The sequence below is a fragment of the Octodon degus genome, unplaced genomic scaffold (genome assembly GCF_000260255.1).
Source record: "Octodon degus isolate 3935 unplaced genomic scaffold, OctDeg1.0 scaffold00217, whole genome shotgun sequence".
NCBI classification, from domain to species: Eukaryota; Metazoa; Chordata; class Mammalia; order Rodentia; family Octodontidae; genus Octodon; species Octodon degus.
This window is the reverse complement of record NW_004524793.1, coordinates 3,410,167-3,428,361: the sequence shown is the minus strand read 5'-3', so window position 1 is coordinate 3,428,361 and position 18,195 is coordinate 3,410,167. Positions and strand designations below refer to the sequence as shown.

Here is an 18,195-nt window from a genome sequence, read left to right as displayed (position 1 = left end):
AACCACTCATCCAAAGGCTTCTTCTTCAGCTGCCATAATAACCACATACCTTCAACACCTTCATCAGTAAACAGGCAGGAAGGCCAGGCTTTATGTGTATCACTTTTCTTTGATGTGGCCAGTTGGGTCCAAGCTTTTCTCCTTGCTAATAAAGCAGACACCTTGGAACATGAATGCCTTGCCTACTGCATGCTTTACTCAGGGCAGTGGGCTGCACTGCTAGCATATGTTCATCATCAGCAATGATTAAAGATGTTCAGACCCAAGTGGCACAGTGAGGTTGGAGCCAAAGCCCAGAGTGCAAGCAGGCTTTGCATAAGGCCAGTGGTCGGCAGCAAGCAGCTGAAGTGAGCAAGGGCACAGAGTGTCTCAACCTGCAGGTGATTTGGTGATGGCAGCTGGGATTCCTTTGGCCAAATTCTCCACAAGACCAGAGCCAGGGTACTGAAAGCACAGGCACATAACAGTTACAGTAGCAGCATCGTCCAGGCAATAGCACCTACTATGCAAGCATACAAGCTAAGTGTGGCTCATATGTTCCTCCCATCTTTACAGCCACACCAAACAATGAGCTTAAGAGCTGAGGAAATCAACACACAGAGCTGGGAAGTAACTTGCCTACACAGCTAGCATCTGTGTAAGAAATCTATCCAACTCTCAAGCCCAAGTTCTTTCCTCCACTGCAGGGTACAATTACTATTGTTCTTCAAATGTATACAAAAGCACAAGAGAGGGTTTAATCTTCAACTGCCTGACAACTGGGTAATGGAATGTGAGGAAAACAATGCCCATTAGGTAACTGGGCTCATAGATAGTTACAATAAACAAGGTAAATCTCTGCTCCTTTGAATACACTGAAGTTCCACAGATAGAACAGGACCTCAGGAAGGGGCAGGATCAGACAGCAGTGGCAGAAACATCTACAGAATAGGGTTTCACCTCTGTCCGTATGAATGCAGGGACAGGTCTCCATCTGGACACGGTTGAGACAGACACTGCAGAGTTAATCCCCAGAAGAGGCTTTGGCTTTTAAAGTCTTTAATGGTAAAAGAAAATCTGAAAGAATGGAATTCATTTGCATAAAAGTGAATCTGGGAGAAATAAAATGATAAACTAGAAATTGGTTTTCAGAGTTTCTTTTATATCCTGTAAATATGTTATCAAACTCCAAGGAATTCAAACTCCTTGGGGCCTAGGCACATGGCATAAGCCATTGCCACATAGACTCAGGTAAGCTGCCTGCTGCCTGCTAGAATTGAAGACTCTTGTCCCACAAAGGCATGTGAAGAAGAAAATAAGAACTGACAGCATGTGCACTCACACAGGAAGACAGAAACAAAACCCACAGCAAAGAACCTCACACTAAACAATAAGGCAGGTGTTTGTGTGGTTTTGCTTTTATGACACACGAACTGACCATGCTGGCAAAGCCCAATATTTGACATTCACATTCATACTGAGGGCAGAGTCAGGGCACTTTGGCTGTCAGCACAGCTACAGTGGATCCCACTGTGTTCTTCATTTAAACATCTGACTTCTTAGGCATTCTGAATGTTCCTGTGGATCCTAAGCTCCATGAAGATAAAGCCACAGCTTGCAGTATTCTGCACTCCTCTAACTTACATCCTACACCCCACGCGCCGATGCTCAATATGCCATCAGTCAGCATTTGTTGAGGTTCACAGTGGGCCAGGGCCAAAGACAGGCTGTGACGGTGGTCTCCTTTACCTTCTACACCAAGCCCATGGGTATGAGCTGAGCTCACTGCCTCAGTGAGGTCAGTTCTCGGAGGACAGGCATATTCTTGACTGCAGCTAGAAAGAGGTCTGGTCTGGTTGAGAGGTGAACAGAGTTGTGACTGTAGTCACACTCTCATACTATATATATATATATATATAGGGTATTCAGGGTCTCACTACTAGATTGGACTTGTAGTGATCCACCTGTTTACAGCCTCCCAAGAGCTGGGATTACAGATGCACACCACTATGCCCAGCCTCAATTGCTGTCTCAGCACCCCCTGGGTGCGGGGCCGGCACGCCAGGCCTGGGGATTGAACCCCCATCCTCTACACCTGCTTGTAGGTCCTTTAATCAGCTAAGCTATTTGGCCTACATCTATCTCATGCCATATTTAAATCTCCTGGCATACTCACTTACATCCATCAACATCTTGCGTCCCTTTAAGTGAAAACTCTACTGGCTTGTCATTGACTTGTCCTCCAGAAAAGATGATTTCTACCTTCAAAATAGATAATTTGACATAGGCCAATGTAATAGTGATAGAACTGTGATCAGGAGCCTAAAGTGTGTTAGGTTCCTTCAAGGAAAAACCCTCTTTGGCCCCTTGTTAGAAGTCTGACTCTTGATGGAGGAAAGTGCAGCCATCAGCAACTCTTGTCTTCTCCATCCCTGACAGGTGGGTGATCACTTGTAGTCCTTGTACCCAAGAGAGGAATGCTTTCAAATGCTACATGAGAATGATGATGAAACCATCTTTATTAGGCCTTATTATTTTCTGGGACCAAGCAAGGTGATGTAGGCACATCTCTTCTATTCTTGTAATTACTGAAATAGTCTTCCAAGACAGCAATTTTCAGTCCGCACTTTATGTAAGGAGAGGTGGCTTCTCTGTTGGTTACACAGTCAGTAGTGACAGAAGCATCAATCAAATGCATGCTTTTCTCTCTCCAAAGCCTTCACTCTCAAACAGAGGGATGTCTTATGAGCTAGCCTGATCCTGAAAAGCGAAGAAACACTGATGATTCACATACAGCTAGTACTTGACTAGGCATTACTGGGCCACCACTTTCCCCCACTTAACACTCCATGCATGTATGACAAAAAAACAAGAGCCACAATGAAAAAAAAAAAAAACAAGCAACAACAACAAAATAAACAGAAAAAAAGGCTTCACACACAAGTGTACGTGTCAATATAGAACACCTAGCACTCCAGCATATACGAACTATTCAACACCCATTTGAAAGTTAGAAAAATCATGTTTATAATATAGGACCCATAAAAAACAAGACTTGAAAGCCAGATTCAATATGCCTAGGCTAAAACTAGAGTGGCCTAAATCACAAATCTAAGTAAATTATTTCCAGTCAAATTTTGTTTTTATTACTGAACAGATTGATATAACTCTAAGTGATACTAACTGTACTGTACAACACCAAGTGATAAAAGATTTTAAGTACCATGATCCTCTTCTTCCCTCAAGGCAAAAATTAGTCACAGGAAATTTAAACACTTTTCTGGAAAACTTTCCCCTTGCTTGTGACAGGCCAGGTATTTCATGTAAAAACTCAAAGAGCTCTTTCTATGGAGAAGAAGATTCCTTTCTTCTTCTGACCTCAATGCTCACACAGCTAACTGGAGCTCAGAAAATCAGACTTTAGAAAGAAAGCTTAAAATATGTAAAAAAAAAAAACAAACTCTTGGCAATAAGATTCCCATTGTATCACAGTCTTAAAGCCAGAGAATTTTGCCTGGAAGGCTGGTTAGCCAGAGATAAAACAACAACAACAAAAATCACAACACATTGCTTTGAAACTGAAGTAGGCTTTATAATGCTAAGTGCCCTTGATGTTAGTAAGTCACTTTATGAAAATGAGTAAAGTGAGGCTTCTTTGTGTGAACTTGCATTTTTTTAGTAATATTATCTGCTAAAATACAAAAAGCCAAATTAAATGAAGTGAAAGGCTACTTCAAAGGCGGTGCCCTAAATTCTAGGTAAAACCGGAAAACATACAAGTTCACAGAAAGAGTCCTTAAAAATCAAAAAGAAAAATGCCAGACAAGTAAATAAGCTATCTTGAACAATGCTCAAAACTAAATCAAGATAGTATAATGTGTGCACCAAACCAGATAGATATAATCTCAGATAGATATAATCATCTAGGATGATACAAAATGGGTATTAACAATTTTAAAGGGATTTCTACTTTATTAATGTGCAAATTCCCCCAGGAAAGATGTTCAAATACCAGTCTTCAAAGGCTTTTTGTAAACCATCCCTTTCTGAACACCTTACATCAGTTGCTCCAAGAAAATGTGCTTATAGGATGGTTGGAGAGGAAACACAGTGACTTCAGAATGAAGGAACAGGGGCCAGCCATTAAGGTAGCAAGGAGAGGCCCTGACAGAGGGCATTAGTATCAGAGGGTGGTTGGACAGGACAAAAAGGGAGGCCAACAGAGATAGGCAGAATGGAGTAACTGCTTCAGTTCCTGAAATGCGTACTCATGGAAAATCAAACCCAGAGCTAATAGTCTAAGCAGTGCTAAATACTATGGAAAGGAGAATATTGTAACTTCTGTTTATCTTTATGTGAGATGTGACACATATATGTACCTTTTAGAGACATAATTAAGCGATCTGCCTTTGTGTGTAGTTCAGCTTTCTGAGTCCCAAAAAGAACTACTTGTCAGCAGTAAACCATGGTCTTACTACTTGTTGGTAGTTAACCATGGTCTTAAAATATTCAATGGAAAATTCATAGATAAAATAGAAATAAACAATTCATAGACATTAAATAACTTTTTTATAGTATATTGGTATCATCTTTCTAATTTACTAGGCATTTATATTAATCATTTGTTGTGGGTAATTTATACATTAAATTTTTTCTGAGGTATGTGCAGACATGAAAAACACTAAATATAAGGCAAAATTCACAGTTTCAGACATTCACTAGCTGTCTTGGAACATGTTCCCTGTGGATAGGGGAGAGTAGTGCATTTGAATTCCAGTTCAAAAAATGTCTTTCTCAAACAAGGTTAGTACAGAGGTGCTACAAATAAATAGTGTAAGTAGTCTTTACATACAAAGTCTAACAACTGACTTAAAAAGAGAAATAATTATCTACAAAAAAAGGAAAGGCCCTAGCTCAAAAAAAATTTACACAACCAGGAACCAGGACTTTGCAGTACAAGAGAGGAATGAGGTGCCCCTGAATAAATCAGCAGCTGTCAGGTCTGGAAAGGAAATGTAGATTTCCCTGTTCTAAGCAATACCAAAGGCCAAGAAGCTTCAGAACAAAATAAACCAGACCAGTCATGATGACAGCGTCTTAAACACAAAACTGCTAATGTTTACATGCAGTCCAAGTCAAGCTTGCTGTCAGAACTTAATCGAATAATTGTCTCAGGCATACTTCAGGCTCCAAAATGAGAATAGACAACTCCCAAAAGGAGAGCTGTGATTTTCAACTACATGGTGCTAAGTGATGTGACGGGCACTCCCCCGTGTTTAGATACTTAGGCCATACAACAGCTGGCTGTCCACCTCCCAGAAAGCCATGGAATTAGGGAACACATTGGATGCAGGGCTCTCGATGTCTGCTGCTTCCTATTGACAGCTGGATGCAAATATCTCTAAAGCCAAAGATTATTTAAGCAGCTATCTCTAGAACCAGAGATTATACAAGTCCATTACAGTTCACTGGCCAGATGCTATTAGGACTGTAGCAAAGACTTCTACCTCTGTAGATTTTGTCAGGGCTTCTAACCATTTTTGACTATTCATTCCCTCAATAAAAAATTGAGTGTTAACCTCAATATATGCAAATTTTAAGTTACAGACATACTTTCTGTTCTAATGTAAGGTGGTAGATAGCCTTTTTTTTTTTTTTTTTTTTTTTGGTGGAACCAGGGGTTGAACTCAGGCCCTTGTGCTTGCCAGGGAAGCACTTATTCTACTGAGCCATTCCCCCAGCCCTAGGTGGTAGATATAAAACTTACATGAAATAGCTAAGTTAGAAAATTAAAATTGCAATGTTTTCTTCACTCCAACCCAATGCATCAGGCAGTATTCATACTTAGAGACAAAGGCATTTTGGGGCATTTTCTAGTAATGGGCCCAAATTGGACATTTGGGGCATTTTCCTCTAAAACATTTTACTGGGCACGTTCAGGGTCCAGAAATCTACAGAAAGTAATAAAAAAGAGGAATGGGCCTGGATATTTCACCTTTATATTGGAACCCACATCCTTATAATAATTAAATCGTAGAAGAGATATAGCTGCTTCCTTGGTCAGCAACCAATAGATTCTTTCAAAGAGAGAGGGGGACAAATGGTACCTGCTTCTTAACTGTGAAAAGGAATGACACAGAGATACATCATGAAATTCACCTTAGCCATTGATTTATCTCCTTCTCATGTGACCCCCTACTCAACCACAATCAAGAGCAAGTTGGCAAGAAGACATAAAAACATTTTTTCTTTTCCTTTCTTGAGTCTAATGGCTGTGTAATTTTGGTCAGGCCACTCAACCTCCGTGGGCCTCATTTTTCACAAAAACTTTAGCGTTAGTTTTGAGATTCATTACTAATTCTTCTAGGTACAAAAATCTAGTTTTATAGGAACAAAATTCCTAAGAAGTTATTTCCCCTCACTCCAGTTGTTCTTGAGTTCAGAAGGTAGATCTGATTTAATGCCTCATGGGAATCATTAACTGAATGCACCAACATGGAAAAAAATAGTGTGAATGTGTCAGGCTGACAGTTAGCACTTTCGTTATAACTCATCTAACAACAAAAAGAAGATGGCTAATGAGTTTGTAGCTGAAAAATAAGGCAAAGAAGGAAGATTAGGAGTGACTCCCGGTGAGACATGTGCCTTCTTCCCTTTTCTCTAGGAACATGTTGTCCTTTGTGTTTAGTTGTTCCACCAAAGCCTCATGCAGCCATGGAGCAGCTTCCAGAGTTTGTGATTAATTCAGAATCCAATGCGAGGATTTTGAGTGTGAGAGTCATACCAGCCCTGGGGTGGGTAATCTGCATACAACAAAAGGAGGGAAGAGAGGTTGTCATCTATAGCAAGTGCTGCCCTTGCCTTTGCTTTTTGCTGTTTCCCACCACCATGAACAGTTGTCCTCTTCTATGCGCTGCTCTGCCTTGAAGCCAGCTGAGTATGGACTGAAACCTCCACAAACCGTAAGCTAAGTCAATCTTTTCTTCCTTAATTTTGAGTGTCAGGTATTTTGTCCCAGCAATGGGAGAAAAGTAACTAAGACAGAACACAAGCACAACCACACATGTACAGTACACCTGCAAGTCTGTACGGACATCAACTAAATTGCTAACTTGTTGTAAAACAAAGTTCAGGAGGATGTTTTACTTTTAAGCATTCTGGCAGACTGAGGTTTTGCAATAAGCTCCTGTGTTCCTTGGCAGAGTACTAAGTGAGTCACAAAGGACTGAAGGACTGAAGCCCCCACCACATTCCACAACCACCAGCGCAGAAGTTTTCTCTAACAAGTTACTCATGCGCTCCTCAGTTTGCTCTCTGTAAGAAAGGTATGGACAGTGGAGAAAAAACTGTCATTATTTTTCTTGACAAACGCTGAGAAAAGAAATAGATCTTGTAGTTGATGAATGGCTAAATGTCTCTGGTACTAAATATTTTTTTTAAATTTCTTCACAAAAAGCATATAAAAATAACATTCATCTTAACATATTAAATAAAAAAATACCTAAAATTATATTTAGAATATTACAATAGGGAAAAGAATTGAAAAGGATAGCCTTAAAAGCCAAGGTTATTTGCATAATTTTTGCCCATTAATTTTTCTGTTCTCCCTCACCCTGTGATATTTTTTTTTAACAAAGAAAAATAAAGTGGAACAAGAGAGTTACAGAAAAATGCTTTGAAATTCATTAATCTGAAAACACATTTGACTCCTGAAAATGGTAATTCAGAACTGCAAAAAATGAGGCTGGCATAATCTTGCCATTTCCACTTGCCCAGCCCCTGTGGGCTTCTCAGAGCAGTGCGCTCTGTAGAGCAGATATAAACATCAAATTACAATGTACTGTGAGGTCTCCAGCCACATGGAACCCACAAATGGTGGCTGAGCAACAATAATTTGTGTTGCAAAGGTAGGGCAGGAGGGATGGCCTGAATATCTTCAGAGGTTTGAAAAGTAAAGTATAAAAATGGCGTTCCCACTGTTACCTTAAAAGCTTTCTTTTAGGACATGTAGAACTGAAAATGATGACTATGAGAAAAGAATATTTAAGAAAGCTTAGATATAGTCAGGGCCACTAAATGATAATTTATTCCCCCATAATATGAATGCTGAGTGAGGAAAAACAGTCAGGTACCTCCAAATTTTGAGGTAACAGTTTCCTACTGTAGACGCCAATGGAAACATTCATGCACTGCACATTTTGAGTGATTCTGCAGGTCTGAATATATCAGAGAAATCTGCATTTTCTTCTTAGTGACCAAATCATTAGGTAGCATAAAAATTCCCCATCAGTAATCCAATAAATTCTAGTGGGACTAAAAGACCACCTGGGAGCTTCTTAGTGTGAATTATAGCAACATTTTTTTTTTTTTTAGAAAGCCAAATCAAGCATCAGCTGGTAACATCCACAGTCCAGAGCTCAAACTTAGACAGTGAGCCCTGAGCTCTGGCCATCCCATCTAAGGTGCAGACTCAGAGTGTGGGGGTAGTCAGCAGGAGTGAGATTATGCCTGTTCTGCGGCTGCTCATTTGTTACACATGGAGGCTGGGATCAGGACCTGGGGACAGAGAGGTGTCTACTCTTGACCTTACTCTCCAGAGGCCCTCAGTCTGGGGAAGTCAATGGAAAGCCACCTGACCAATAAAACCAGTCATGCTAAGTGCCAACCTGGAGGTGTTATCTAGGCCAGAAGAGGAACAGGTGCATGGTTCAAGCACAGAATGCAACCCATCACCTATTTGTTATGATCTAGAAAACATAGTGACTTCATTAAGCTGATGGTTATTTGCAGTTTCTTCTGGAAAAAAACTGTGCGTGGGTTAGTGTAACTAACAAATAGAAATATTACTCATTCATACCTCTCCCTAATACACACACACACACACACACACACACACACACACACACACACACACACCGGAAGGGGTAACAGGAAGAGCTGGAGGAACAAAAACAAGAACTTGAGCTGGACTGAAAGCTGGGCTCACAGGCATCTGTATGGCCTCTCCCACTTCTGTTTGCTTAACAGTGCACTTGGTTGACCCTAGGGAATGTTTTGTTCCCATTTTTCTTTTGATCCAGTAAAGATAGGTGTAAGAAAATAACATCTCCCATTTCAGGGACAGAAACCTGTTTGACTAACCCAGCTCTTGCCTCCCACAAAGCTGGACAAAGAGGGCTGAACATGACATTTTTCAGAATCCAACTTACCCAGTAATATGCAAGTACTCAAGAGATCAAAGCCTAAGTTTTCAACTCAAACTCTGAAACAGGCAGTAGAAAGGTGCCAACCAGTAGCATTACCTTACATTGCAGTGTGTATAATTTTGCAGGAAAGATAATTAACAGAAGTCTTATTTGGAAAAGAAAGGTTAAAATGACCTTGAGATTCCTCTCGAGGATGGAACAGAGGTGGGGGAGAGAGGAAAGTTGAAAAGAAAAGGGGAAAACAATATGGAGGTGAAGGTAACTCATAAGACCAGATCTGGGCTCTAGGGCCATGGGTCACAGATGCTTGTCACACATGCAAATTAACATGTTTAATCTGCTGCAGATGAGTTAACTTTGCATGGCAAGAATTTATGGATGTTCCACTAGTGAAAAGGTAATATTGTTCATAAGCTGAATGCCTTCTATATATCAGGTATTACACAAACACACATAAAGTTTGGTTACTCTTTAAGGTACACTGAGAGAAATGGATATGAGTCCACTTTAGAGATGACAAAACTGAAGTTCAAAATGATGACAGAGCCCACACTCAGTATTTTACCATAAATCAGCAACGTCTAAGCTTGTGTTCTGCAATAGTCGGAGTGGAAGAATACAAGGAGCAATAGTGACTCTCAGTATCCCTGAGTGCTCTTGACTATGACCCACCTATATGTAAAAGCTGATAATGTCACACTCTCTATATCACAGGAAAACTACATTAATTTAGTTAACTTTTCAAAGCATGAACTTAGAGAACCACACAGCCCAAAAAATCGCGCGCATGTACAAAACCGTGCCTGTTGGGTTGGCTATTCTCTAGGCCGCTTGCCAGTGATTCAGTGCCTCGGCAGGCACATTCCAGAAGGAACACTGCCTAGTTTGCAATCTCTCTAACCACCACTTGCTCTACCTTTGCAATTAGTCAAAACTAATCCAAACGAACCAGAGTGAGTCAGCTGTGAAACTCCCGCTCCGAACAGTGGGCTGTGTGGTGGGAGAGCACACAGATGGAGTTTCCTTTTTAAATGAAATGTTTTGGCACTCGCCTCTGTCAAGAGCTTTCCCTTGTTTCCATCTGGTTTTAGTGTTGGAATGCATACAAGAGAGAATGGAAAAAGAAAACCCTGTTGGCGTGTGAAACCACTAGAACAACTGAAGTGGCCGCCAGCATATCCTCTGAATCCTTAGAGATTAGAACTCCTGTTTCAGGAATGTTGTTACATTGTTTTTTGGGAAAGGGGTAGTTCTCTTCTTCAGACCTAGCTCTGCCCTGGAAAAAATGTTAAGAAGTGTGTGTTCTAGGGAGTCAGACAGACTCCATGAGGGTCTTGGCTCTGTTATCCTCTGGCCATCAGACCCTGGGCAGCACACTCACAACTCTGTCTTTGTTGTTTCTTCTGTAAAGTAAAAATAATGACAGAAGCTATCATGGGAATTCAATGATGCAACTTCAGTTAACCACTTAGTTATCGATCGGTAGACTCTCTTATTCACCAGGATTTAGAATAAAACCTTAATTTTTCACACTGATTTTCGCAGAAAGATCTCCAGACCCCAAAACACTCTAGAATTTTTAAGGCGTCTACTTTTTGTATTCCACAACTGAGCAAAACTAATTCCTATGTGACCAGACCCATATTAGAAGACACTTTGGATTTCCATGGAATACTAGTTTCTAAAACAAAGTATTCACTGATAATCTTCTAATATGTAACTTAATAGCCTCGTTCTAGCATACAAGACTACCACCACTAGCCAAAGCCATCAAAGTTTTAACCTGCAGAACACTGAGGTAGTACCAAGACATGATTATTGTAACTGTGAGAAATGGGACAGAAAGATACTTGGTTTGGGAAGCGCACTCTCACCCAGTTCTTTGTGGACAACATAATGGTTCTGAAATGTATCTATGCTGCTCATATACCGTAGTGTATTTCTCTTCACTGGCAGAGAGTATCCTATAACAGATGACTTACTCAATCAATATATAATTCTTTGAATTATTTCTGATTTGTTCTTGTGAATAAAACTTATGGATATTTATGGACAAGTTTTTATGTGGATGCATGTTTTTATTTCTTTCAGTTTTATAACTAAGAATAGAGTTTAACTTTGATTTTATTGAAACTTCCAAAATTTTTACCAAAATAGTTACATCGATTTTTACCTTCCTACCAGTATGAGAGCTCATGTTATGCTACATGCTTGTTGGCACTTAGTATTGTTAGTATTTTAAATTTTTACCACTGCTGAAAGAAAAGTAGATTCTGATGCTTACCCATATTAATCATGGAGGCCTTTCACCACATGAGCACTCCTGACTGGTTAATCAGGGAGTCCGAGGAGAGACACTTAACTTCTCAAGACTGCGTGAATGAACTGGAAAGATTATTTGTTTCTGCTAGGATTACGGGCTGCGTAACTCAAAAAAAGATCATCTCAATTTTCCGACTCCACCACCTTGTTTTTGGCTTGCTAGAAGATATGTAATGCACTCTGAAATTTGTTTTTAACTTAATACTTCTGAGTATTTGAAGAGTAGTTACACACTATGTGCAGACCCTGCCCTAATTGGGACAAAGTGCACCTATTCAAATTGCATACCTGCTTGGCATCACCACACCACCACTGCTGAAGGGCCTGGGCTCCAGAGAGCAACAAGCCCTCTCTAAGGGCAGGAAGGCAATGTCATTCTGAGCTCCGCTCTGACTGCGCAGCTTCCCATCCATGGTGGGCCACAAAGAGGTCGCACCAAATAAGAGGAAAGAAGCCCAAAATCCATCTTAGTCTGTTAATGAAGCTGTCGCTCCCTCTGCCCAGAATGCCTGCTCACCCACACAATCCTCTGGAAGCCCAGTGAAGCCCTACTTTGCTAAGTGCTTGTTTCTCCCAAGAAGGCCAACTTCCCCTCACAGATTCTTATCTGGATTTTTCCTTTGGGGCCTTTTCACAGTTTATAATTCCGTTCATTTTTGTGAGTAACTTATTAATGCCTTACTGCTTCCTCTCCATGGAACTAAATGACATTTTCTTCTAACTATTCCCTCAGCACCTAGAACACTCAGCACATGGAAAGTACTTAATAAAAACTACTTCACAAACTGCTAATTAAAACATTGCCTTATCGAGATTGATATGCCACTAAGCCTCACATAAGTTAGAAAATAGTGGCTACTACTTCCTAGTCACTTAGAAGAAAAACTCAAACTCTAAAAACAGTGCCAACACTGCCTGGCCTTTTCCTGTCCCAATTTTCATTGTAACATCTGATGAAATGTCAGATCTATTTTATCTACCTAGCCTCTCAAAATTCAAAACGATGAAAAGAAAGATTTTCCGGAACAAGAAATGTTCTCCTATTGTTATGCAACAATAAAGCAATTCTTTTTTTTTTTTTTTTTCAGACTTTAAAACTGAAGGTGTTGGCAACTTGTTAAGTAAATGCAGTTATCCAGTAAGTCCCAGGACACTATCTCCTATGACAGGACTAATGGTTATGCTGTTTCACTACAGCCAGGCTGTTAGAGGTCCTTATCGCACTTGCAGACTTTCCGATCAGCAAAAAGGAAGACAACAGCATGTGTCTAAAATGCAAAGGCAGTAGTTCTCTTTCGGTTATAGGTATAAGTGGAATGATAAAAAATACAGTGACTCTTTCAATTTTTAAAGAAAACATCGCAGTGAAAGATGCATCGCCATTACTCCCCTCAAAATATTCTCTCTTGCTTCAAATGCATTCATCCCACCATCCTTTGTACTTTCTGAAGAATTTCTGAGAATCCCGCTTTCATGAGTGCTTCACGATGCAACATTTACCACGTTTTCTTTTTAATCATACTCATGGGGACACTCATGAAAGAGAACTTCCTCAGTATTTCAGAAAGTAGAAAAAATGCTAAATAAAAAAAAAAGTATGCTCAAATCAACGGGGAGGATTTTAAGGGCAATATATGGTAATAAATCTTTTGCTTTAATAATTATTTTCAATTTAAATATTAACTATATAGCTTGATCACACCTATTATACAGGGTAAAGCTCGAGGGGCTTCTGGACCATGGATTTTCTTCAGATAGTCCTCTATAAGAAATCTCAAGGAAATACTGAGTAAACAGACCTCAAAAAATAGAAGCATTATATACTGAGCTCTTTCCATATTCATCTCATCCCAAATGCAAAACAAATTTTATTGGCATGGATGGTGTCTTCTACCTAAAGTCCCTGAAGAAGCTCATGTGCTCCTCGGTCAGGCTTTGGGAAGGCGATTGGATTACGGAGACAGGAAAGCTGCCAAGAGGGGACCTCTGGTCAGAGGACCTGGGAGGACAAGTCTCCGCTCCCAGTGCCTCCCATTACTTTCTTTCTTCCTGTCCTACTGTGGCAGAGCAGCTTTCTCTCCCATTCCTCCCGGATCCAGCTGACTACGCATTGCAACATGAGCCAAAATAAACATTTCCTTCTTAAATCTGAGGGTGTTGGCTATTGTGTCTCAGCGACAAAATAAGTAAAGCAGAATATATTCTGTACATTAGTGTCTTAAACAAACTCTAGGATCTAAATTTAGAATATAAAAATATACTGAAGATCTGAATCTTATAAAAGAATATTAGAAAGGTATTAATTGAAGGTTACTTCTTTCTTTCACTCAGTCACTACGTACTGAGTCCCTCCTATGTGCCAGGCACTGCTTGGCACACTAGAAAATACATATATCTCTTAACAATAACCACATTTTATCATCCAATTCCTCTTTAGGGAAGAGAGACCAGTGTTTCAAGTTATATGCATTCAAATGCTTATTTTTTAAGCATTGAAAAGTCCTTCTTTACAAATTGCTATGTTTTTATTTCATCTTTAGCCTAAGATAAAGTCACATGTTTTTTTCTGATAAAGGCTATTTCCAGGTTGAAATGCATTCTGACAAATTTAAATAATCAGAGGTTTATTTTTTAAAAGCTAAAAATGGGTGCAAAATGTAAAGTTTCACTCCCATACCACAAATGAAAGAAATGTTAAAAAGTTGAATTAAAGTAAGCTTAATTCTTCCATCATGCCATTACCAAATGTACTATCAAAATATATAAATGCCCCAGGTGTGCAGATTAGCATCAGACATAACTCTATAGAAAATGTATCCAAATTTTATCTTGAAAAAAACTTGATATGAATCCACAGTAAATCCTCCAGATCTCCCATAATCACAAACAAGAAAAAAAATAATCCAACAAAATTCTAAGCTTAATAAAACAGATGCTTCTTCCTGACAAGACAACTGCTGTCGGGCAAAGCCAAGATTTGTGAACGTTTCTTTCTCACGTTCTAGAAGGTGCCAATATTTATCTCGAGACAAACTTACTAATTATTGACAATGTTCTAGAGAAAGAAAGTCAAGGAAAATCAGGCTGCCAATAATGACACTTATCCAAATACCAAGACTTGTTATAAAACAAAAATCCCCAGAGGAAAAGACCATTCCCTATGACGGCAAGTATGAACAAATAAATGTCTGCCAAACTCTGCAGAAACCCTTAATGAGCTAAAAAATACATGAAGACTATACTTCACTACTTTTCAAATGTAAAACAATCTCAGAAATAAGGATGCCATGTGCAAATAAGGACCAGAGGAAGACAACACACAAAATAGGAAAGAAAAATGGAACAGCAGGTACTTTGAAACTTCACAGGGCTCTTCGAGATACTTTAGAGTTGAATCTTTTCAAACAGAACTTATTTTAATAATATCAATCTGATCTTCATTACCTGATAGACAGATATAAGTTAAATATTCTCCTTGACCCCCAGTTGCCAAGAAAGGAATCTTTTTCTTTGTCCTCCTTTTCACTTGGACAGCTCCCAGCATCCTTTCATCAAGAGGTGCAAAAATTTCCTTGCTGATGGCAGATTTGGCACTCATTGTAGAGCAAGCGAGGAGGGTACGCTGTGAATTTTCTAAGGAAGGAAAACAACAAGCAAAAGTTGGAATTGGTAATACTGTAGGGCTCACATAAAAATAAGGAACAAGCAGATTTGCAGTTAAACTACTTTTCAATCGACAGTTTAACCTTTGTTTACTTGAAAAGCATTACAGGACCACAGTAAGTAAGGTCTTTTATTTATAAAGTCTATGCAAAAATACAGACAAAGGCTTGGAGAGATAGCTTGGTGGTCTAGGCACCTGCCTGGCAAAGGCAAGGACCCAGGTTTGATCCTTGGTACCACATTCTGTGCTGGTCCCGCAGTATGCTAGCCACCAAAAGGGTGTGGTGGCACATGCCTGTAATCTCAGTGCTTGAGAGGCTGAGACAGAAGGACCACTATGAGTCTAAGCTCCGTAGCAAGACTCTGTATCAAATAAACAAATAGAAGATTTTTTTAAATTAAAAAATTACAAAGAGGGCATAACCATCTACTCCTTAAAAATGTCAAGCACCGTGAGATAAACAGAATGAAATGGAACCTAGAACATCTGGAAATTTCTGCTCTTACTGCACCACACTTAACTGGAAAGCAGTAGCCACCCTAATCTGCAAGGAACAGTATTCCACACTTCCTGTGGAGGAGTCCTCCGCTGTTCAACAGTCCGTAAAATCAGGAAGTTCTTTAGGCTCTTTCAAAACCACTGTTAACCCTAATGTAAATCTATTTCCCTAATTCTATTCATAATGGAAATAATTATATCATCTTCCACATAATAACTGTATATGCAAAAGAAGACCATTAATTGAATCATCTCTCAGCAATCTTTGATCCGGTTACGAAATGAACTCTTCTTTATCAGCCTCTTGCAATAGGCCCTGTTTTCTAGCCTTCTTCTTTGTGGATTTGCCATGCTCTGAGTCCTTGACAAACTCTATTTTCCTTCAGCCAAAATGGACACAGAACTCTGAAAAAGCATCTTACTAATGCTGAGTGTTTTAGAAATGCTACCCAGAAGTTCCCACATGTTATGTTCCTGTGGTTAACTGGCATCAGCTGCCCAATAATTAAGAAAGTAAAGCAGTATGTAGCTGACTCAGAACTAAACCCCCCCCAAAAATACTTGCACATACAAAGTCCACACGATATATTTAGGTTTTTTTTTTCTTTCTTAAAAAAAGATATACTTCCCTAATATTCTTAATTCTGCTTGTGCCTATTATGCTCAAAGTCAGTCTGAATATTAATGCTGCTTCCATGGAGCTCAACGGAAATGTCTCTGTTCCATCACTCTAGTTATCAAAGTTTCTGACACTCAGTTTAATTACTCCAGCATGGAGACATCTTTACCTCGCTTCTCCAACAAAAGAACTAAGTAATGGAATATGTGTAGATCAAGTGCTTGAGTAACAGTTTTCTTAAAACTGGCAACATTTTTACTGATCATCCTACCATGATATAAATAACAAAAGGGCTTCTGATCTTGTAGTAACTGAATAAACACAGCCATCCATATAGCCAAGTACTTTGATACATGTAAAAGTGAAATAATCTTATTTACCGAAGTCTTATTTTCTCACTCCCTGTTATAAAACTCTCCATATAAGTAAACGGTCTCATTAAGTGTTACAAGGAAGACACATTTATAGGTTTTAGCATCAGGAAATTCACTAGTAGAGATTATCAGATTGATTCTATGGAAAAGTAATGTTTTGAGCAGAGTAATGACATTAATAGCATAATCGTGTGTGTGTGTGTGTGTGTGTGTGTGTGTGTGTGTTTAATATCACTCTGACACTCTGATGGTAGACTGGAGAGGAAGACGCCATTGTAGCTTTAGGGGAATAAGTATAATACCTCTCTAAGAGTGTCCAAAATCTGGTCATACATCTGTATTCAACATGGAGAGTTTCCAGTAAATACATTCTCTTGGCCCCCATTTTTACTCCATAAATGAGTTATCTTGAGGTCCATATTTTAAGGGTGTGTGTTTGTGTGTGCACAAATGCATGCAGGGCCTCACTACACAGCTTGGACTTGTAATGATCCTCCTGATTTCTGCTTCCCTAGCACTGGGATTACAGGCATGTGCCAACACACTTGGATTTCAATGCTGACTCAGCATGTGGGGTCAGGGTGGCATGCTATGCCAGGGATCGAACTCTGGGCCCTGTGCTTACCTAAGGAAGCACTTAGTCTGCTGAGCTATACTGCCAGCCCTTTAGGAGTCTATATTTTAAACAACTTTCTAACTGGTTGCCAGGCTCCCATTTAGTCACTTGGCAACCTTAAAAGCCAGTAGTCTGAAGAGAAATTAAAGCCTGGGCCAGTAAGGTTGTGATGGAAAGAAAAAGAAGGATCATTTCATGAAGAAAGATAGAAAAACAACACAGAATGCACTCTCCTCTCTTGGTTCAATCAAACAGCTCTATGGGCTCTTACACCTTACTGTTGCTAAATCAATCCCTGGCCCAAGATCAGGACCCCATCTTCAGAAAGCAAGATGAGCACAGCATCAATGGTGCTCTAGCAACCACTTGTTACTCTAAACTATGTTACCACAAAGAAATTCTTTTTTTCCCCCACTGGTCCACAGCTTCCATAGTACATAACTACAAAGCTTCTCCATCCAAGAAACCAACTTGCAACTGCTCTGCAAGTCAAAGCAGCTGACTGCCCTCTGTTGTTGACAGTTGCAGAAATAAATTGCAGTTCTGGTTTTCCTCAAGACCCTTTTCTTCTTTTTTTTTTTTTTACTTAAAGCATCTAATTCATGCACACATGAGATGGCTCTTCACCATGCAAGGAACAGAGAAATGAGATTATCCTTTAGGGTAAGAATTAGAAATGCAAATAATCTCTGGAATTATATAGATGAAATGGATAAGAAAAGGGATACAGATGTAAGATCTTGCAAAGGGAAAGCCATCGTTGGCAATGCATTCATGCATTTCCTACAGGTAGTTAGGGGTGGTGTGGATGCTACAGACCTTAAATACTTTTTAACTGAGAAGCGTGGATTTCCTCCAGTGTGAAAACAGTGCCACCTACTCAGCTTAGTGCTATTGGATACTTGATTTATCCAATA

The 18,195-nt window shown here is 39.6% G+C and overlaps 1 protein-coding gene across 3 annotated transcripts in view; it reads right to left on the bottom strand.

Moving 5' to 3' along the window:
• Stxbp6 (syntaxin binding protein 6) overlaps window positions 1–18,195 on the bottom strand; it is a 310,200-nt gene that overhangs the window by 197,361 nt on the left and 94,644 nt on the right. For all 3 annotated transcript variants that reach the window (XM_004645067.2, XM_023705303.1, XM_023705304.1), the window contains exon 2: window positions 14,952–15,140. In XM_004645067.2, coding sequence (XP_004645124.1) covers window positions 14,952–15,105 — 154 coding nt within the window. In that variant the 5' untranslated portion in view covers window positions 15,106–15,140. The remainder of the gene's footprint in view (window positions 1–14,951; window positions 15,141–18,195) is intronic.